This window comes from Gopherus evgoodei, chromosome 7 (assembly GCF_007399415.2).
Source record: "Gopherus evgoodei ecotype Sinaloan lineage chromosome 7, rGopEvg1_v1.p, whole genome shotgun sequence".
In the NCBI taxonomy this organism is placed as follows: domain Eukaryota; kingdom Metazoa; phylum Chordata; order Testudines; family Testudinidae; genus Gopherus; species Gopherus evgoodei.
The window spans coordinates 113,572,777-113,594,796 of record NC_044328.1 but is presented as its reverse complement, the minus strand read 5'-3'; the positions used below and the strand labels follow the sequence as shown (position 1 = coordinate 113,594,796).

Sequence of the window (22,020 nt, the reverse complement as noted above, 5' to 3'; positions counted from 1 at the left end):
ACTGGCAGCTTTAAAATAAAATTTAAAAAAAGCTTAGTTTGAAGGATGTCAAATATTTTAATGACTTTCCCTTGCACTGTGATTCTAAAAAATCATATATCACCCCACAACCCTTTCAGAGCTCAAAGTTCTGCCCCACCCCTTTCCTCAAACACATCCCAGTGTGAGAAAAGGTTAGGTTGGCTTGGAAGATAATAGTCTGGTTTAAATCAACACCTTGGTTATTGCAAAGGGGGAGTTGGGGGTGGGGGGACCAGTGTGAGACTGAAGGAAGGGAGGGCAGAGCACGTTTACTTTTCAGATTTAAAGGACTAAAAGTGCCTTTGATTCTCTTGTTTAAACAGCCACACTCCCTTTCGCTGTGAATGAGTTTGGTTTCCCAAAACCATTGCTTTCCTCCATCCCTCCCCCTTCTTCCTTTAAAGGAAAAGGCTAAAGGGAGAGATGTGATTCAGGTTCCAGCCTCCCCGCTTGCGAGTGTGTGGGACAGATGTGCAACAACCTCTCAACAGCTGGGTCTGGACGCTTCCTACTCCCCCGCTACCCGCGCAAGGGTTAAAGTGAGAGAAAGAACCTGAAGATCGAGTCTCACTCCGGCATTGGATGGAAAAGTTGAAGCCCCGCCTCGGATTGGCTGCCAGCGTTTTAGAGGGAGCTGGAGCCTCCAATTAAAAAGGCTCGGTTCTGGCAGGCTGCGGATAAGGGCTGAGCGGCAGCTTTGTTAACCAGCACCCCTCTAGCCCACAGCGATTTACACACACAAGTCATTCACCGGCTGCTGCCAGGAGTGCACGCTGTAGCACACTGCTGTAGTGCACCGGGAGAGCTGCCACCTTGGGAAAAAGGGACTGGAGAGGGAAAGGACGAGGCTTGTAATGGATCTGAGCCCAGGAATTCAAAAGGTGAGTTGCAACTTTAAATGCACTTTCTGCTTTGTGTATTCCCTTCCCTCCACCGCCACCACTTACTTGCCTGGCAGGTCAGGAGTGGTTAGTATGTTTGGGGTTTTGTTGTGCCTGACTGTAGCTAAGTAAAGTCTCTAAATATATCAATGCAATTTCTCCCTGAACACAGACTCTGTGTGGTGTCACCTTGATCTTTCCTGTGCTAATGCCAGTGAAGGTGTTAACTTACCCTCTTGGCTGAGGAGACTGTAATGTTTTCCAAAGTACACAGTTAATCTGCTGTCACTTTGTAGGATTTGCTTTCAGCCCCCTTGGGGTTAATTCCAACATCAGCCTACTTCAGCGAGGACGATCAGCAAGGTAGCCAGTGGAGTTTAACAAAGTGGTAGGTAGCCTATTTTGGTAGATCTTTAATAACAAAACCTCCATTTCCCTTCCCTTCACCTCACATCCACTGCCAAAAATGCTCATTCAAAGTACTGAGAGCAGCCACTCAGGCACAAGGTAGCTAGTCTCTATCTCCAGGGCCTGAACATTTCACTCCCACAGTGCTGGCCTGGTGCCAAGTTCAGTGTGTGTTTTTAAAAAAATGTGCAGGTCGATAAATAAAAAGGGAGAGTAGTTTGTTACTCCCCTAGCTCGAAGGCAGATAACTTACCTGCACACAATGGAAAGAAGCCAGATTCTGAAAGGAATTCAGTTCCCCATTCAGTGCAGTCATTTATCTCCTAAAGAAATGGAGGAATAGCCCCAGTGAGTGCAGCTAATGACTCTTTCCAAATCTCTTTTTGAAGTAGTTATCTAGTAGTGGAAGGCTTGCCTGACAAAACTTGATGCCTCAGTGCATGATGGGAAAGCTGGGAATGATCTCTTATGAAAGTTGAGATTCTTCATAAACTATTTCACCTCAGGCTGTTTTACAATGAGGCAGGAGTTTAATCTAGAATTCACTCTCCTCATTAGAGTGGAAATCGGCTTAAAAATGGGTTTAGTCAGCATGTTGTATATGCCTGCAAAGATCTTTTCAGTTTTCTCCAAGGCTCCAGTTGTATATTCTGAAAAATATCTTATGTGCTGGAAAGGGAGGGGAGAATGTGGTGTGTTTTGTTTGTTTTTAATACGCCAGGGAGCTTCAGATAGTGGACGACTTCAATTCTGCGTTTTTGCCTAATTTTGTGTGATATTTGCTCAGTGTCCACTTCAAGGGGTTGTATGTAGCTGCAATCCCCCCAAAGAAGCCTGTGATGGTGGTTTGGAGTGGAGTGCGTGAATGCAGGCATACATACATACAAACCTTGATCCATCAAGCTCTGAGCACAAGCTTCACTTTAAGCATGTGACTAGTCTCATTTACTTCACTAGAACTACTTCTGCTTAATCATAAGTAGATGTTCTTCAGTGCTCTGCTGGTTCAGGGAAAGCATGCCAAGCATTCTGCAGGATCACACTGTAGTGATCAGGAATCAGAATGGTTTCCACTAGGCTTCTATGACTTAGAAGTGAATTCTTAGTGGGATGGTATTAGACTACTTTCATCCCTTTCTGGGCCTGATCCGAAGCACACTAAGTTGACTGGGGTGTGGGTGTAGGAAATCGATTGACTTACATGGGCTCTGGATCCAGTACATAAACAGCAGATGCAGAGGGAAGGAATGTTAAAAAAATAAGTGCATTGTTATGTGTAATATAAAACATTATGCATTAAGTACATGTATTCAACTCTTAGAAAAAAAAATCCATAGTGAACTTTAAAGTTTTTTGACAGGAAAATGTATATATTGAAAATTTACTTCAGTAAAACTTCAATTGGCCAAAACCAATTACTATTTTAGACTGATATGTATCACAACCCTGACCATTAGCCTCTACTAGAGACTTAGATCAACTTATGGAGACCCTTTGGGTGGGTTGGGTTTTTTTGTTGGGGGCAGGGGAGGGGGGTGAAGGTTGTTTGAAACTGGGGAATTTCCAGTACCTTTTATCACCTTTACTCAGGAAGTGAAGTCCCAGGCCACTTCATTCTTTTCTTTGAGTCAGAGCTTTCGTGGGTGAATACCTACTTCTTCAGATGCATGTGGTGGAAATATCCAGGTGCAGGTATATATATGCTAGCAAGCAAGCTAGAGATTGAGGTCAGTTCAATCAGGGAGGATGAGGCCCTGTTAATGGCAACAACCCTGATAGCATGGTGCCCCCCCAGGAGCTGGGTGGGGGCAGCACCCACTGACTAGCACAGGTGCTGAGTCTCATGGCCTCTGTGCAGATGGCTGTAGCCACCCTGGGATCTACCAGATTTGGAGGCAGGTCCCAGGCCTTGAGGTGGGAGAAAGAGGTGGCACATCTGCTGTCACCAGCTAACACCTTCCATGAGCGATTCCTTGCAGAGAACAATCTCCCTCAAAAACCCCCTCCTGGATTTTTAATACAGGAGAGGAGGCTCTGTGTCTGTGTGACTGACACATGGCTTCCTCTATTTGGAGTAGTGCTGAGCAGCAGCAGCAGCACTCCCTTCCCTCTGAGAGTGAGACCATAGCCTGGTTTTCTCACTGCCCTACCTGTATCCCCATGGGTGCACTTTACTGTGCTCTCCTGAGCTCAGGGACTATGGCTGTGACAGGCGCTTGTGCCAAGTTCCTGAGGAGAGGCCGCTCCTTTGGCTTGCCCTCTGTAAACCCTCCCAAAGGCCAGTCGCAGTCTAGCACTGAACATCTAACTGATCTGTGCTGTGTCTTCTCCCCCTCCAGCTCTGCTGGCTGTTCTCCATGGGGTCATCAACTCCCCATCTTTCATTCCTACCTGATCCATGTTGGAATGCTGCCTGGCTGAGATGGCGGTCATCAGCATTGCCAGTCTGTTGACATTGGTTCCACTGACTGTACAGCACACTTATATCTGTATTTATAAAGCCCTTTATTGCCAAAATGTCATTGCTTCCACATGGGGTGCAAATGGCCCAATCTTACAGCCTGAAATGGTCCCTAGCAGAAACCATACAATGACAGTGAAATCTGGAGTATATGGCGCAAAAAAATTAGTGGTAGCTTTGGGTCATCCAGGAATACTTCCTCTGATGCCCGGAAATGAGGCTTTCTTAGGGAAGGTCAGAAGAGGAAGCTCACTTTCTTTGGCTGCATCTACACTACAAGCTAAGGGTGTGATTCCCAGCTCGTGCAAACATAATTGCATTAGCTCTCCTCTGAGATAATAGTGCAGCTGTGGTAGCACAGGCAGCAGTGTCACATGATAGCAGTCCTGAGTATATACTTATGAGGTGTGGTGCATTTGTATTCGGGGTGGCTAGCCCCAAAAAAGTTTGGGGTATTTTGGAAGCTTTCATGGGGCAGAAAATCTGGCTTCCAACCAGCTCTAGTTACTCTTCCCTCATGCTGCAACTCATGATGTGGAAACCATATGCAAGAGAACAAGGGGACTACGTATCTTCCCCTTACTGCCCAGTGTGAGTATATACTATGAGTGACAATTATGTTCTGAGGTAACAATCTCTACACTAAGCTGTTCTCTCCCAGAAGTTCTTCATATGTGAAGGAGAAGGAACAATGATGCTGCACAGCTGTGGAACACAGAGGGGATATTTTGCACTCTGGATGCAGAAACTTGTCAAAGAGTCTTTCCAAAAGATAAAGCTTTATATAGAGCTGTCATTGCTGAAAGCAGATGATGTTGCCATCATCATCAACTCTGAACTTCATTTAAACGTTTGATAAGCATTGCATGAGTATCTCATCTGCATTACAGGGATGTGGGGTCATGTTGATGTGTTTTTTGCACAGTTGCTTCTGCCAAGTCAAAATAGGGCTAAAACCCCCTGCATCGACTGACCCAATGATATATCTCCTTATCTTCTGTAATTGTTCTGACAAGTTGTCTGTCTCCTATCACCTGAATCTGAACCAAGAACAACAGTAAAAGGGAAAAATCCCAGCTAGTTGACACTTAAAAAGGGAAATGCAGTTACATAATACCAAGAAAGATCTTGCATCGATCTGTCTGAATAATAGAACATGTTCAAAGATACATGGGTGTCTTTGCAGCAGACAGCTGTTTAATTTCCTGAATTGTGAGAAGGTCATTTTTTTTCTAGGCACAGGGTGAGCTACTGTCAACTATTAATTTGGCTTGGCAGTGTCACACAACCAGTCTGAGCAAGTCTACAAATGTGAGTCTGGAATTCATTAGGGCTTGTTCCAGGGCTCTGAATCTTTGTTTTGTTTTTTTTAATTCCCCCCTCCTCCCTCCCAAATCACTGTTGGGTTTAGTTACTGCTGATTTTTTTTCACTCAGTGTATTATGGGACTCCTCTGAGGAAATTAAAACAAGGTGAGGGGAAAGCATTCTGCTTGGAGAATCAGTTGTTTAGATTAAATTCTGAACTCAAAACAAAGATCTAGATTGACATTTTGCAGTTTATTGGAAACATTTGAATGGGAACAGAGAAACAAGCATTCGTGGGCTGCTCCCCCTGTATTCAAACAATAATTTGATCAGGAAAAGAAAATAAAAAAACTGTTCCAAGCTAAGCTGAAGAGTTTTTTGTTTCAGGTGATGCATATGTTTTTTTTTTTTTTTTTTTTTTTAAGCAGGGGGATGGACATAGCAAAATAAAAGCTGTGCTGCCCAAAGTGGGCAAGCTAGAGAGAACGGAGGAGCATAAACTTTTGCCATAGTAGATCTGATCGTTGGTCTGTCATGCCTGGAATTCTGAGTGGACAACCTAATGCGTCAAAGTGGCAAAAAACTCCATAATAAATCATCGGCAACTTTGCAGTAGTCAGCATATGCCTTGGGGCCAGAGATTTTATTTATATCTGACTATGTACAATGATATAGAAGTGAATGAGAGCTTTGTTTCATTCAGTACTGCAGAATTTAGCCTAATTTATAAGCCATAAAATTATCCAGAACCTTTTAAAATCCTGCAACTGTTTTGGTCTCTGTCTTAATGCAGTATTGTGAGACCTTTAAATTACTATGGCCATGTCTACATCTAAAATTTTGCAGCGCTGGTAGTTACAGCTGTATTAGTACAGCTGTATAGGGCCAGCGCTGCAGAGTGGCCACACTTACAGCAACCAGCGCTGCAAGTGGTGTTAGATGTGGCCACACTGCAGCGCTGTTGGGCGGCTTCAAGGGGGAGTTCCGGGAACGGGAGAGCAAACCGGGAAAGGAGACCCGCTTCGCCGCGGTTTGCTCTCGCGTTCCCGGAGCCACCCAGCAAACCGCAGGGAAGGAGACCTGCTTGCTCGGGGAACGGGAGAGCAAACCGCGGCGAAGCTGGTCTCCTTTCCCGGTTTGCTCTCGTGTTCCCGAACCCCCCTGCAAACCGCAGGGAAGGAGACCTGCTTGCTCGGGGTTCCGGGAACGCGAGAGCAAGCTGGGGAAGGAGACCAGCTTGATTACCAGAGGCTTCCTCCTTCCACGGAGGTCAAGAAAAGCGCTGGTAAGTGTTTACATTGGATTACCAGCGCTGGATCACCAGCGCTGGATCCTCTACACCCGAGACAAAACGGGAGTACGGCCAGCGCTGCAAACAGGGAGTTGCAGCGCTGGTGATGCCCTGCAGATGTGTACACCTTCAAAGTTGCAGCGCTGTAACTCCCTCACCAGCGCTGCAACTTTCTGATGTAGACAAGCCCTATATCACTTATTTTAAGTCCATCAGGAGCTCTCAGCTAAATCCACAACATGATCTTCCTTTTTTGTTATGCATGGTTGTTCTCTAAAAGTCTTAAGAACCATGTGTGACACTTAGCTGCAGACTGTTCAACCAGCGTAAGTCTGACTGAGTCCGGGGGAGAGAGGTTACTGCTAAGAGCAGTCTATAGAACATTGGCTGAACCACTACTTTGACCAAAAACATAGTTTTCCAGCAGTTTGGGCACGAAATGATATGCTGTGGCTCTGTCTTTGGGTGTCCTGGACTCTGAATCTCCCTGTTATCCCCTTGCCTCAGCAAGTGAGATTTGCTTGTGCTTAACTGGTTGTCACTTCCTCACACCATCAGTCTCTTTCAGGTTCTGCAGCCCTTATTCTGCTTAGCAGGTTACCAATAGGTATACCCCAACCCCTGAGCCTCTCTGAAAGTGTCCCCCAATAGTATCTGGCTCCTGTCACTGGACACTGACAGTCATTACCAGGCTTGGCTATTTCTAAGAGAACAGTATGCATACAGCCTGATGGGCACAACTCGGGTTCAGGTCCCTTTATAACATCATGGCCCAGAGATATATTTATTGTGAAGCAGCCAAGCTTCTTCTCAAAGACTAAGACTTGAGAGATTGAGTTAAGGATAACAGGAAAAGAAATAGTTATATAAAAAGTGTAACTCCTTAGAGTCTAAACCAGGAGTCGGCAACCTTTCAGAAGTGGTGTGCCAAGTCTTCATTTATTTACTCTAATTTAAGGTTTCGCATGCCAGTAATACATTCTAACCTTTTTAGAAGGTCTTTTTCTATAAGTCTATAATATACCGGTATAACTAAAATATTGTATGTAAAGTAAATAATGCTTTAAAAATGTTTAAGAAGCTTCATTTAAAATTAAATTAAAATGTAGAGCCCCCTGGACTGGTGGCCAGGACCCGGGCAGTGCAAATACCACTGAAAATCAGCTCGTGTGCTGCCTTCGTGCCATAGGTTGCCTACCCCTGTCTAAACTTACCTTTAACAGGCTAAAATCCTTGTCTAAAGTAGTTTGTTTTAGGTGCATCTCCCAGCATTCCCAACTCCTGTGGCTGGGATCCACAGATGCAAAAAGCTCTGTTCCTTTTTGCTCTCTGATGGAGAACAGAGTGTCTTATAACTGCAGGACAAATGCAAAAAAACCTTGGAAGTGTATCTCTAGACATGGCTCTTTTCTTCCTGTTGACTTCTATCCCCCCCCACTGATTGATGTAAATGGGGCTCTGCAGTGTGTTGGCTTACCATGCTTAGTCTACATGTGAAGACAGACTGGTGAATATACATCCCTTTGTCTGGCAACACCAGTTTTTCACCTGTGCTGGGTAGTAATGCTTGATACTAACTGTAAATTATACAGTTATAACTTGTGACATACATGGATATTTTAAAAATAATAGTAATGACCGGCAAGATCCTGGCTTTCTTTTAAGATCTCATATAGGGATAGTTCAGTGCTTTGAGCATTGGCCTACTAAACCCAGCTTTGTGAGCTCAACCCTTGAGGGGGCCACTTAGGCATATGGGGCAAAAATTGTCTGGGTATTGGTCATGCTTTGAGCAGGTGCTTGGACTAGATGACCTCCTGAGGTCCCTTCCAACCCTGATTGTATTGATCTGTAAAGAATCATAAACTATGACAGCAATTTGTTGGGTGCAGTGAGTTTGTCAGGCCTGTCAGGGTACTGTTACAGAACAGTGAACACTTTGCCAGTTAACACTAAGTTCTTAGAGTGACATGCATAGTTACTCGGATTGCACATGTAAACTATAGTGACTGTGCATGCAAAATTTCATTAGTTATTTTCATACGCAAGAACTAATTTGTGTTAACTGTACAACCAATTTCATGTCTACACTGTCAGAAAATCTGACCAAAATTATTTTCTACACTTAGTACTTTTTGCCTTGCAGGATACTTGCCTCCTTTCTTGGTATTCACAATTGCTGGTTGTGGGTCACATTAGCAACAGTTCAGAGTTCCATGTTGGAATCTCTTTAGCTATTTTACATGGTTCAGCTAATACAGACCCTAATCTTAATTGGAATGCCAAAGGTGTTCCTCCTTTATGTGGCTCCAGTAGATATCAACAGTATTATGTAAAGTACTGCCCAAGAAAACTGGAGACACATTGCCATCTTTGGTCCTATTTAAAAGGTGATCCATAGTTGCCATGATATCAGCATGACTTGAATCAATATGTACCCTCAATGAGAGCAACAGTCCTCCTGTTGGAATGGGATGACTAATAGCACTGTATTAGTCTGCAAAGGAAAACATTCATTTTACTGTAGACACTCATTTTGTCTCTACTAACAAGTATTTCTGTGTACTGAATCATAAAGTTTGCAACACAGCCTGACCTCAGTGCAGGAGGATTGGGAGTTCTGCCCACACCCATGCCTTTCTTTCACTTAGACCTAGACTGATAAGGCTCTGATGTCATATTCTGTCCTCTCTCATGAGAGAGGGGGAACTATATTTTTGCTTTTCCCTTATCCTGACTAAAATAGCCTTAAATGAGACCAAACACAAATTGCCATGAACTTTCACCCAGTAGCTCACTATGTGGAATGTGTGGGTGAAGAGCTTGTGTGTTTGGGCTCAATCTAGATTAAGTCTAGCTCACCTTATGGTTCAGGCACTTCACAATTCCTCCTGCAGGAAGAATGTGTCTGGAGTCCTTTTTATAGGAAGTAAGTCGGGAGGGAGTTTGAAGTGCCAAGAATGTAGGTATTGTTTCATTCAAAAATAGAAGTTAGTGAAAGAAAGAGAGACTTCAGTGGAGCTGTTCTGAGACTATTTATTTAGCTATTAAAATCAATATTAAGGGCTGCTGCCTTCCACACTCCCAGACATGCTCACCACACCTGACTCTGGCTACAGATTCTTTACCTCTGTCAGTCTAGTTACAGATACTCTGAATAGTTTCCCTTGTCCTCATTCTAATTATAGACCCTCGCCATCACCACCATCACCACTGCACCTCTTCAGTGTCCTCCTCTTTCCTCTCTCCAGTTTCAGGCACAAGTGCAGGGTCTTCAAGCCCTCTTCAGTCCTTGACCCACCACACAGTAAAGTTCAAGGGTTGGTACTCATTTTAAAAAAAAATGCTGATGAGAGTACTGAAATTAGTAGCAACTTTGGAGATTGGGAACTGCTGCTTGAAAAGCCATGATACGGTTTGGTTTTGTTTTGTTTGCCTAGATTTTTAAAGGTATTTAGTCATTCCTCAGCATTGCAGCATCTGAATGGTTTTTTTTTTTTCTGTTTAAGTTCCATTGAAATTTGATTGTATTTGGAGTCTCTGAAGTACCCTAAATGCCTCTTCAAAATGAGATTGATTCCTAAATCAGACAGTGCCTAAATGTCTAAAATCTGAGCCTCAATGCTTAGCAGCGCCTTAAAGAAGAGTATTTTAAAACAAGCTAAGAACTGAGTCCTCTGATTCAGTCAGAGGAAAGGAAAGGGGGAAAACCCCTTGTCCCCAGTATTGGTGTGAAATAACCATGCAACATTGTTCACATTTACTGTACATTATCTACTTTCTAGAAGTAAGACTCCATCCAATGTTTGGAGGGTGTCTAATAGCTCACCATCAGTTCCAAGGGGAGAGGAGTATAAATAATTAGGGCCATGGGATCCTGAATAAGGATAGCAAATGAGCTGTTGTAAAGAAATGAGCCTTTCTGAAAAAGTGAAGACTTAATTAATGGGATCCAGAATTTAACATTAGTGTAAAATCCATATGTAACTGAGAATCCAGGTGTAGCAGTTGTTAGGCCCTCATAGGTGCCCAGGGGGCATGTTAATAACACTCCTCATTCCCTTCCTCTCTTTCATACACTCATGGAACATACCAGCTAAGCTCTTTAGCAGCCTTGCAGGGCTGCTGCCCAGTCTCTGCTGGGGGCACAAGATTGAAAGCTTCACAAAAAGGAAGAGGAAGAGTGAACCTAACAAAAGCAGCTCCCTATGGACTTTTTAGTTAGCAACTAGCAACTTTTAGCACAAGTGTGTTTATGTGTATAGACACCAGCCAGAACAGAAGCAGAATAATAACCCAAGACAAGCAGAAGCAGCCCAGTTCGAAATCAGATTTAGATTCCCATGGGATCTCCATGGACTTGATCTTTCACTTACTAAAAGGAATGGCAAAACTCCCATTGATTTCAATGGAAGCAGGATCCAATGCTATATTTCAAAAATTCAGTAATACTTGCTGCAATCCACTAAAGTTGTGGGCAAGTTCCCCACAGTTTGCTCAAGCTCTGGCAAAGTGCTCCTGACATGGAAAATCTGTTGGGGGAAGAGTTCATGACAGCAGAGATTCTCTTCCTATCACCAGGAGTGTAGAGCTGCAGAGCTAGCCAAACAGTTTGCACCAGTGGCCAAGATGGTTCTACAACCAGGGCATGTTTGCTTCAGTGCATCCATTTTGCAGCCTCAGCCCATGGGATTTCTATGGATTGCCAGCCATAAGATGAACTAAAGCTACTGTCCTCACTTCAGGAGGAACCCTGAGAAAGGATAGGTGCTAAGGTACCTACCCAACAAACTGATCTTCCTCATGGTAGAAGGGAGCAGCTGTAGATTTATTTTTTTTATTGGGTGGGGCTCCATAGAGATGTCGTATACATCCCCTACTGCAAAAAGGGGTCTGGCTGGTACAAGGGAGTGTAACTTAAATGACCCTGTGCCAGCTTCATTGATTCTGGCTTTGAACTATATAAAACGTATTCATTTGTGAAACAAGTTATTTGACTTAATGTTGTCTCATTAAAAGCCTTTGAGTACTCAACTCTTACTGACTATCATGGGTCTGATCCTCTATCCATTTGTTATGTAACTCTCTGTTCTGGTGTGTACTGAGTCCATTGCATTGATTTCCACATAAGACACACAGGGTGTCTAAACAGGTATAAAAAACCTCTAACTGGTCTGGGTCAGTTAGCTTGGGCTGCAGAGCTAAAAACCACTGTATGCAGCATTGTTCAATGGCTATTAGCTAGGGTGGGCAGGGATGGTGTCCCTAGCCTCTGTTTGCCAGAAGCTCGGAAATGGGCCACAGGGGGATGGATCACTTGATTACCTGTTCTGTTCATTTCCTTTGAAGCGCCTGGCACTGGCCATTGTTAGACAGGATACTGGGCTAGATGGACCATTGGTCTGACCCATTATGGCTGTTCTTATGTTGTTGTAGCCATAAGATTAGCATAAATAGTTAGCTCATAGTCTAAGGCACCATTCCAGGTGAAGTGGGGCCCCCTCTACCCTCACAAGGCTTAGGCTGAAGCTTAAGCCCGAACATCTACAGAGCAGTTTTTAGCTCTACAGCCCAAGCTAACTGACCCAGACCAGTTAGAGGTTTTTTATACCTGTTTAGACACCCTGTGTGTCTTATGTGGAAATCAATGCAATGGACTCAGTACACACCAGAACAGAGAGTTAAATGTTGCCTGCTCCCATTTGAGCTGTAAATACTGTGAGAACAGGGAATGTGATCTATGACCATGCTCGAACCAATAGGAGTTCTGTCACAGCTTTTCTTTGTGGCTTTGGGGAAGCCATTTAACTTCCCCATGCCTCCATTTCCCCTTCTAACAAATGAAGACAGTGGTGCTCAGGGGGAGAAGGGGTTTGGGAGCCTTTAATCAGTGATGTTTGAGGTTCTTTGAGATCTTTGGCTGGAGAATACAACAAAAGTGCAAAATATTAGTAGATTATTACCATAATTGCTTGTGGTATTTCAACACTTCTGCTTCCCACTGGAAGCGGAAAGCACAGAGGAGGCACACCTAACTGAAATATAGTACTTAAATGAAACAAAACACTCTTATCTGAATGTTTTGGAACTTATAAGTGCTAGTATTTAGTTCAAATTTGGGCAGATTCAGCCCCCCACTTTCATTTTTATAATTCAGACCAAGTTTTCAAAGCTCCAGTTTCATATTAGTGGAAAAATCTGTTCACGTTTTTTGTTTTTAAAGCCTGTCCTTTTCTTTATCACGAATTCACACAGTGTTGTTGGAGAAAGGAATGCTGGCTGCCAAGTATGTGCTCTTGGAAGAGGAAGATATAATAGAGCTAGAACCTCTGTAAATATCTTTGTCGTGCTGGAGGTTGAAATTTGGCAGCTCTGCTGAAATAGTTTCCTTCGATATCAGTGCCTTTCCCTGTGCTCTATATATTGCCAAAAACAAAAGGCACTGTTTCTAGAGTAAACTTCCCACACTTCTGAAGTACAGTGTCCGTTAGTATTCCGAACATTCCAAATGGCACCAATTCATTTCCTGACATCTTATGTCCAAATGCTCTCTATTGGATTAGTTTAATTCAGACCTTAACAGTGACTTTTTTCTTTTAAGTGTAGTAACATGCATAGCTGCACTTGACCAAGACTTGCTCTGCTGTAGTAACAAATTAGGTTGAGATCATGCATACAATGGACCCTGCACCCATGCAAATGATTAGAAAGGAGTCACAACAGTCCTCCTTTATCCCAAGACAAAGAAATGCAGGTATTGATAAATCTCACACCTGATGAATTTTCATCACTTTTTAGTGAATTTAATGCTGGAGAGAGGTGCTGGATTGACAGCCCTAGATGATGAGGTCCTCTTTCTATCTGCATAACTTCCCACACATTAATATTTTGACACAAAGCTGAAGCTACAGCCTCCCAGGGGTAGAGGATTGTTCAGTTTTCATTTTAACCTCTGAGACTGCCAACAACAGGGCAAATTGGATGATTTGTGGTGTGCCATGTTTACCACTGGGAACTGGATCCTGAATTCATAGATGAGTAATAAACTTATTTGCATACTAAAAGCATGGTCAAGGAGCTCCTTCCAAAAGTCACCAAGAACATGCTTCTCTACAGCACTGTAGCAATGTGAATTGTCCACCCTGGAAGGCATCCTCTCTAAGGGACTAGGCTTCTCAAAGTTGTGTTTAGAACAGTTGCCTTGTGTGACACGATATTAAGTTGCCTTTCAAAGTATAAAGTTTGGCCTCACCTACAGTGTACTTGACAGGACACAGGTATTGCAAAGTTTTGTAGTTAACAATTGTAAGATGCAAACCAACATATACTACTACTTAATCAGTGAAAGTTGTACTGTAGTTTAATATTCATATGCCTCAACTTCTGTAGGATCCTTGCTATGTTACATTGTTCCTTCTGTACTTCAGTAACACAAGCTTATTTGCCAAGAACACAAAAACAGCAGCATAACTGTAAGCAACTCTGGAGCAAATGACCAGTTCACAAGATAAAACCTATTCCATACTGGGTTCATCCTTGAACTTCAACCATCCAGTAACCTAGATCTTGAAATTTATGCATGTTTTTCTCAATGCAACAGCATCAAGACACAAAACCAAATCTTTGGACCCACTAAAATCAATAGGGAGTGTTTTGCCGTTGACTTGAATGTAGAGTACATACTCTATCATAATCCAAGCCCTACATCGTTTCTCCATTCTGCTTGTTGAATGCAGGAAGCAAACATTTTGCTTAATTGCAGAGCCATAAAACCAGAAAGAGGTTTTTGCATACAAGGCATGGCAAGCATCAATTCCAGAGCACAAAGTGAATCAAAACAAATTCAGAGCCAATTTGAGTTTAAATTCCTTACTCTCAATATAACAGTAATTTATACCACCCAAGATTTATTTGTTTGCAGGGCTAAATGAGACCTTGGGAGGAAAAATGTTTGTATATTTACAGTTTAGTTAAAATAAGGCTTTATATTTTGAGCACACATGGGTAAAATATGAAGTTTTCCTTTGTTTAGAGTTTCAGTTTCAGCCTGAGTGAAAAAGATCAAGGAACCAGCCTCTTATCAGAGTAGTAAGTTTTAGAAAGGGATAAATAGGTTTGTTTATTTTCTTTGTAACTTGTCTTGGTACCATTAAGGGAATTATCAAAATTGAGTATTTGGGTATTTTTTGTGTAACTAAATTTGTGCCCAGGGGAACATCCTCTGTGTTTTGAATCTGTTGTCTGAGAGTAGCTGGTATGCTAATCTCTCCCAGAGGGTTTTCTTTTACCTTTCTTTTCTTTAATTAAAAGCCTTTTTCTTAATATCTGGTTGATTTTTTCCTTGTTTTTAGATCCAGGGGATTGGATCTGGACTCACCAGGAATTGGTGGGGGAAAGGAGTGGGGATGGTTAAATTCTCCTTGTGTTAAGATCTGATGAGTTGGATCCATGTTCACCAGGAACTTGGTGGAAAAAGTCTCTCAAGGTTACCCAGGTAGGGGAAGGTTTTGGGAGGAAAGGGGGTGTTCCAGACGGAAGAATCTGGATGGTGGCAGCAATACCAGATCTAATCTGGTAATTAAGCTTAGAAGTGTCCATGCAGGTCCCCACATCTGTACCCTAAAGTTCAGAGTGGGGAAGGAACCTTGACAGGTGTATATTAAGCATTGTGGTTTCTGAAGAGCAAATCTATGAGTGATTAGAACTTTTCAGCATTCTGTCTTTGAAAGGATACCTGCTTTTAATCAAGTCTCCTATTAATCAAAAGTTTGTCAAAAGGCTTTAAAAGAGCATCTTCCTGTGTTGCCTACCTAAGCAAGCTGAAGCCCTAAACCAAACTATGAGTTTGATACTCCAGGTGAGGTTCCTGCTGCCCATGGTGTAGGGCTGATAGGCAGATCAAAAGTTCCCATGTATTTTAGGCAGATAATACCAAACTACTACCTACAAGGTTGCACAACACTTTCCATCCTAAGACCCTGTCCAGCTGCTTATAATTTTGCTAAATTTTGGGCTGCAATTTTCCATGCTGGATGTCTGCTTCAGGCTAACGTGTTGGTTCATTGTTTGAATGAGACAGGGCTCCTCTATTAAAGTGATCATTTTAGAGTGATCATAATGCCCAAAGGAGCTCAGCCAACTGCAATGCTATCACTACCTAAATTTTGACTGCCTGACATTGCAAACCTAAATGTAAGGGGACTGTTATCCCCTTACTAACATTCAGTGGGGGTGTTTTGGTTGCTAGCTCCCAGCACTAAAAGGGGAGGGATTGATGGCAAATCAGCACCCTGAGACTGACAGTCCCCAGGAACAATGGCAAGAGGCCAATGCTCCAGGTCAGCCTGATTGACAGGGCAGGCAGGCTAATCAAAGAGACAGAAGGCCAGGGTAGGTCCCGTCCTCCATGTGAGCTGAAATTGCCTGGGTCAGACAGAGTGGGGCTGAGCTAAGGCGAGAGTAGGGGTCCAAGCTAAGCTCCTGGGAGCAGAGCTGCAGCCCACAAAGCCAGAGCACAGCCCAGAGAGAGCAGACCTGCCCTGGGAGGGGAGCTGCAGCAACCAGAGCCAGAGGGGCCAGACAAGCAGCCCAGGAAGCACGTGAGAGCTGAGAGAGAGTCACAGAAGCAGCCTGCAGAGCAGACCTGCCCTGGGAGCAGAGCTGTAGCAACCGGAGCCAGGGGGGCCAGAGAAGCAGTCCAGGGAGCTGGAGGCAGAGCAGCAGCAGCAGCCGTGCTGAGGCAGTGTGGAGCTGGGGCTGGAGCAGTCCGGAGCTGGGTGCAGTTAGCAGCTGGGGAGAGCGAGGGGGACCCTGGGCAGTGGGCCCAACACAGGGAGATGCCTCAGCCAAGAGGATCTGCAAGCCAGACTTAGAGGGGGATCATAACCCTGACAGAGCAGGGGTGACACTGGGGAGAAGGGTCCTGCCACCCAGAGCCTGAGAGAGTGTGGCCACCACCAGAGCAAGTGTCCAACCTGCAGTGTCCCTGCAGCACAGCCAGCCTAAGAAGGAGACCTGGGACCTACAAGGAACAGACTGTGAACTGCCCTGACATTCCAGAGACACTGTTTGTGATGGTCCCTGCCACAGAGCGGGTTGATGTGTTTTTGCTTTAACCTTTCCCATTTTTCCTTATTCTTTTTTAAAATTAATTGTTAATAACTTGTATTTGCTTTAAATTTTATGATGTGATCAGTGGGTCAGGGAGGTGTGCAGTGCAAAGAGTACGCCGGAGTGGGGACACCCTAGCCCCTGTCCTGGGTGACCACAGCAGGGTTGGGGGTTGAGCCCCCCAGGCAGGGCCGGCTTTAGGACGATTCGCCCGATTCCTGGGAATCGGGCCCCGTGCCTAAGAGGGCCCCACGCTTTAGGCGCCTTTTAAATTTTTTTACTTATTCTGGCTGCGGTCTGCTCAGGGGTCTTCCATGGCTCCGCTCCCCTGACCAAAGCGCCAGCAGGAGCACGGCTGCCCCGCGGCCCCGGCTGGAGCTCCGGCCGGAGCGCCGCAAGCCCCGCGGCCCCGGCTGGAGCTCCGGCCGGAGCGCCGCAAGCCCCGCGGCCCCGGCTGGAGCTGCAGGCCCTTTAAATAGCCCCCAGAGCCCTGGGGTAGCAGGGGGCTCTGGGGGCTATTTAAAGGGCCAGGGCTCCAGCTGCCTCTGCCACCCCAGTCCTTTAAATAGCTGCCGGAGCCCCGCCGCCCCCATGCATTCCCCAGGGCTCCCACGGCTATTTAAAAGGTCCAGGGTGGGGTAGAAGCAGGGGAGTCCCGGGCCCTTTAAATAGCCCCCAGAGCCCTGGGATAGCGGGGTGCTTGGGGGCTTTTTAAAGGGCCGGGGCTCCAGCTGCCTCTGCTGCACCCCCTGCCCTGCCCACACCAGCCCCACCCCCGGCTGCCTGCAGCCAGCTCTGCACCCCCTGCCTGCAGCCAGCCCCTACCAAACCCCCTGCCCTGTCTCCAGCCAACCCCTGCCACATACCCCTGCCCGCACCAGCACTGCACTGCCCGCCCTGCCCTGTCTCCAGCCAACCCCTGCTGCACCCCCCCGCGTGAAGCCAGCCAGTCCCATACTCCTGGCTCCAGCCCTGCCAACCCCTGCTGCACCCCCCTGTGGCCCTGCCTGAAGCCAGCCTGCCCCACACTCCCCTGTCTCCAGCCAGCCCCGCACCCCTTGCCCTGCCTGCAGCCAGACCCTACCTCCAGTCAGCCCCTTCCCTGCCTTGAACCAGCCCCATGTCCACTGCTGCCCTGCAGTTCCCAGGCCAGTAACCTGCACATCTGCTTCAATGAGGGGGGCAGGAGGCAGTGGGAACCCACACATGTGCACGCCCCCAGGGAGTGGCGGGGACCCACACATGTGAAATGGCAGTCATTAATAACCACTGTGCAAGGTCCTCCCACCTACTTTCAGTACAACACTGATTTAATGGGTAATAAACCAAAATCTTCCTCTCTTGGGAGTCGCCCTTAATCTTAATTTACATAGAAGGTTATGATTGCTCTATAAATGTCCAGCACATACACATTCTAAGGCATTAATTAGCCTATATAATCTAAAATTATTTTGTACATCTATCATCTTCACTAAAGATACTTTCTTTAGAAGACCTTGTGATAGGTATCTAAGAAAACTTCCCTACATTTTAAATAGAAAATATGCATATAAATTGTAGTGTACTAACTGTAGGTTTTGTGCCTAAGTGTGCAGCCCCAACAATTGGGGTCATATTCTCTTCCCCACCCCCCACAAGAACTCAGTTCACATTTTGGCACTGAATTAAGGACTAGAATCTCAAATGCTCCACACCCAGTATCTTCCATTGTGACTGATAGCCATACTTTTCCATACTTCTGAAATTCTGGCCACTTATTTAGGTACCTAACTAGGAGATGAGATCTTGGCAGCAGGTGCTGACTGAATTCCATATCTCTAAGGTGTGGTTCATGATACTTATCTATCATAGAATGGTTTTGGGGATAAATTAAATGATATACACAGAAAAGCTGAACAATTCTTGGAAACTACAAAAGATCAGCTTTGAACATGCATCCACAAATTCTGATGCTTACCAGAAGAATCACCTGGAAGTCTCCATGGGAGAGGGAGAGTCTGAGTTCTGGTACTTAGTCTCAATATTTTTTGCCAAAATGAGACTGACTCTTCTCACAATATATCTGAATTTCTGCCCAGAATGGGGAAATGAAGAAGTGAAAAGAACATTGTGTGCATTTACTGGAATCTCAAATATATTTGGATTGGATTTGTTTCTAGTTTTGAGGTGAAATTTAAAAGCCAGTTCTTATCCACAGTAGATCACCCATTTCCATCAGAAACACCAAGGATACATCTGCTACTTTTCACTTTAAACTCGAAAGAAGGCATATAATCTATTCGAAGGAACCATGTGCTCTCAAAAGTTCTAATTAGAGTAAGAACTGCTAGCTGAAACACAATTCCTCTGTTGCTGTACCAAAGGGTTCTGCCTTGGTAGGAGCAATGTCCTTACTTTCATTGAATTTAGGGTAGGTCTCATAATGAATATATAAATCTTTTTCAATGATTCCTCATGCATTTATGACTATAACTGCATGAATGTGATGTACTTTGCTTTGTTCAAAAGTGAACCAGTGTCAAAGGATGACATTTAACATAGCTGTAAAGTCCAGTCACTTTCAGTCCAGTACGGCTGGTATACACAGGGCTTCTGCAGCTGCTTTTGATACAGCTGCATGTAAACACTGTCAGAAAGGCAGGCGTTTTTCCTTTTCTTGACAGTGCTGATTAGGACTCTGCCAGCTGAACTATAAACAAGAGCAAACACATTTATGAGTTTTGTCCTAGAATGTATCATGAAGATTTCTGAGATAGGAAGGTGGGTGGGAGTGATTATCTGTGTGTGGGGAATTCCTGAAATGTTGATCACGTCACCAAAACTGGATATGAAACACAGGAGAGGAATGATAAGAATCCTGAAGATGGGGAACTGAGTTCCATGTCATTAAAACACCCATCCCTTTTTTTAAGGAGGTGGGGAACCTTCATTCTTTAGGTAGATGTAAGTTTTCACTGATCCTCTGGCAGGAATGGAGCTGTAGACTTGTCATACCTTGATAACTTCATTCTCCTAAGAGGCTTTTTTCTTTTTCCTGAAAGCCCCTCTAATAGCTGATGCTACATATAGGGACCTTAGCAGAGAAGAGTGCTGCAGTCTCTGGCCTTGCATGAAGGACTTAGTAGCTTTCTTTCTAGGGTTTGACTCTTTCGCTGTTTACAACAGCTTCATATAAACTAAGAGGGATGTTACTCACTTTTTAAGCTTCCCTGGAGATGTGGGTGCAGTGTACAGTTTTTCCAAATCTTGATGGATCACAAAGGTCAATACAGGATAATGAAGAAAGCCTTTGTCCATATATTGAGTATTTAATTCTCCTGTCCTCCAACACAGTGCATCTTGGATGTCCGTCCCCCCCCCACACCCAACTGTTCAGCTTGTCTTGGATTTGTTTCCCTCTCTCAGCCTCTGTGGTATTTCTTTCCTGGAGCTTATGGTATCATCCTTGTTCATATCATGCAGCAATATTACCCATATTATACTGCATCTACCGGTTCTCTCTCACTTAAAACACTTCCCACCCTGCCATGATACAAAACGTCTTAAGGAGAGTTGCTGAGTTAGGCATCCTTTTCCTACCAGTCCTAGTTCTCTAATGTATGCAAATAAACATTCTTCTAAGGAACACAACCCAGTTAAACAATTGCAAGAAGTAATTAAAATCATAAACAAACAATTATGCTGCATGGAATGTTCCAAACCATCTAAACATTATATGCTTGGTGTTTTCTTGCCCATGGGAGTCCTTTCAAAGCTAGAATTGTTAATGTCTGAAAGTATATGCAGGCTGGAGGAGCCCCACCGGTCACATTCATGCTCTGCCTTAATGGCATTTAACCCCAGCTTTCTGACTGGGCTGGTAAATGCCCAAAACATTCTTGAATGCAGGACTTCTGAAACTATACCAGAGAACTAGAAGTAAGCAATCCGTAGGTCATTGTTTTGGAACAGATTCCTCTTCCTCAACAATCTGCACATAAGGCAATCTAAAATTTGACTTTGGACAATTTTAATACTAAAGTGTTAGGCTCAAACCTCGCTTACACTCGGTGAATTCAGATTAGCTCTCTGGAAGTCAACTTCAGTTATACAGGTCTCTGGCTGTCTTTAATTGGGGGGAGGGGAAAAGCCTGCGTTTGAAAACAATAATACGTTGAGGTGGTTATGTGGGTGCTTCACTGTTGTGCATGGTGTTTGCACAACATTTCTGTTTAGAGATTAAAAATTTAATACACTCATTGAGAATGCAGAAGCCTCCTCTTGGTAAGTGGGGATTAACAGTTAGGATAAGCATCTCAGGAGCTAATTCTTCTGGATAAACATAGGTAACCCTTTCGAAAGCACCTTAGGGACTAAAGAGCGGCCATTCCATTGATTCTTTGTAGCATTATTCTGCGTGGTGCATTTATACATACAAGCTGGCATTTTCAAAAGTGCCTAAATAACGTGAGTATTAACTTTCAATGGGCTATATAGGTGTGGCCTGGCAGAGAAGACACAGGATGGGCAGCTAGGGGAGCTGAGTTCTATTTTCAGCACTGTCACTGATCTGCTATGTGAGCATGCCCAGAGTCATAGGTACCATTGTGATAGTCTGGCCTCTTGCATAACACAGGCCACAGGATTTCCCTGAAATAATTCCTCACGTTAAATAGCTGTGCTCAAACTAGAGCTTTTTTAAAATCCAAATCTTGATTTGTAAACTTCCAGTGACGGAAAATCCCCTGAAATCTTGGGTAATCTGTTCCATTTGCTAATTATGTTAAAATGTGTGCTTTGTCTAGTCTGAATTTTAGTGTCAGCTTCTGACTTTTTATACTTCTTTAGACTGAAACATCCTACAGCATAAAACTCCTGTTAACCATAAGTACCTAAATGGGATTGGGACCTTTTATTCTTGATCTACTTAAAAGAAAACTCCTTATCTTTGGCCAGCAGAACTAAGGATCCTTTCTCCTTGTTCTCTTGCTTCACTTATCAACTTTCTCCAATGCTTAGCAATTAATGTAATTAAAAGCTATCAACTTGCCCTATTTTTTCCATTTGTTTTATTTTGTGTGTATAAAATAAAATTTTCAGTTCCTTTCTAAGCCAGGCTTTGCTTTTTGTTTAACCAGCATATGTAGCCTTCTCTCTCAACTATGGCTTTTTGAGCATCTCATAGCTTCACCTCTGCGCCTTTTCCCTCTCTCATCTTTTGTCTAGCATTTTAAGATCTCCAGAATAGGAATTATCTTTACAGTGCCCAGCAATTTTGGCCCCAATTTTGGTTGAAGTCTCTAGTCTAGGCAACTACTGGAATGCAAATAATCAAATACATCCTTCTGCACGGGCTTTCGGGTAAAGCTTTGTGCTTGGTTTTTATCAGTGGAAAGTGCTCTACCCATTTGGAAGGCTAGGGCATAAATAAGGATGTTTGCTCTTAAGAGGTTTCCAAGTTCTGTTTTCTATAGAGCTGGTCTGCTTTTAATCAACTTTCCTCAGAAACCTGGGGCCAAATTTAGCCCTTTTATAAACAGGCTCAAGTGGAATTGGGTTATG

The 22,020-nt window shown here is 44.1% G+C and overlaps 1 protein-coding gene across 1 annotated transcript in view; it reads left to right on the top strand.

The window, feature by feature from the left end:
• The first annotated feature begins 690 nt into the window (after nt 1-690).
• The window catches only part of LMCD1 (LIM and cysteine rich domains 1), a 66,050-nt gene continuing 44,720 nt past the window's right edge, over nt 691-22,020 (top strand). Inside the window, exon 1 of the mRNA XM_030570155.1 lies at nt 691-902. Within this exon, the coding sequence (XP_030426015.1) occupies nt 876-902 (27 nt within the window). The 5' untranslated portion in view covers nt 691-875. The remainder of the gene's footprint in view (nt 903-22,020) is intronic.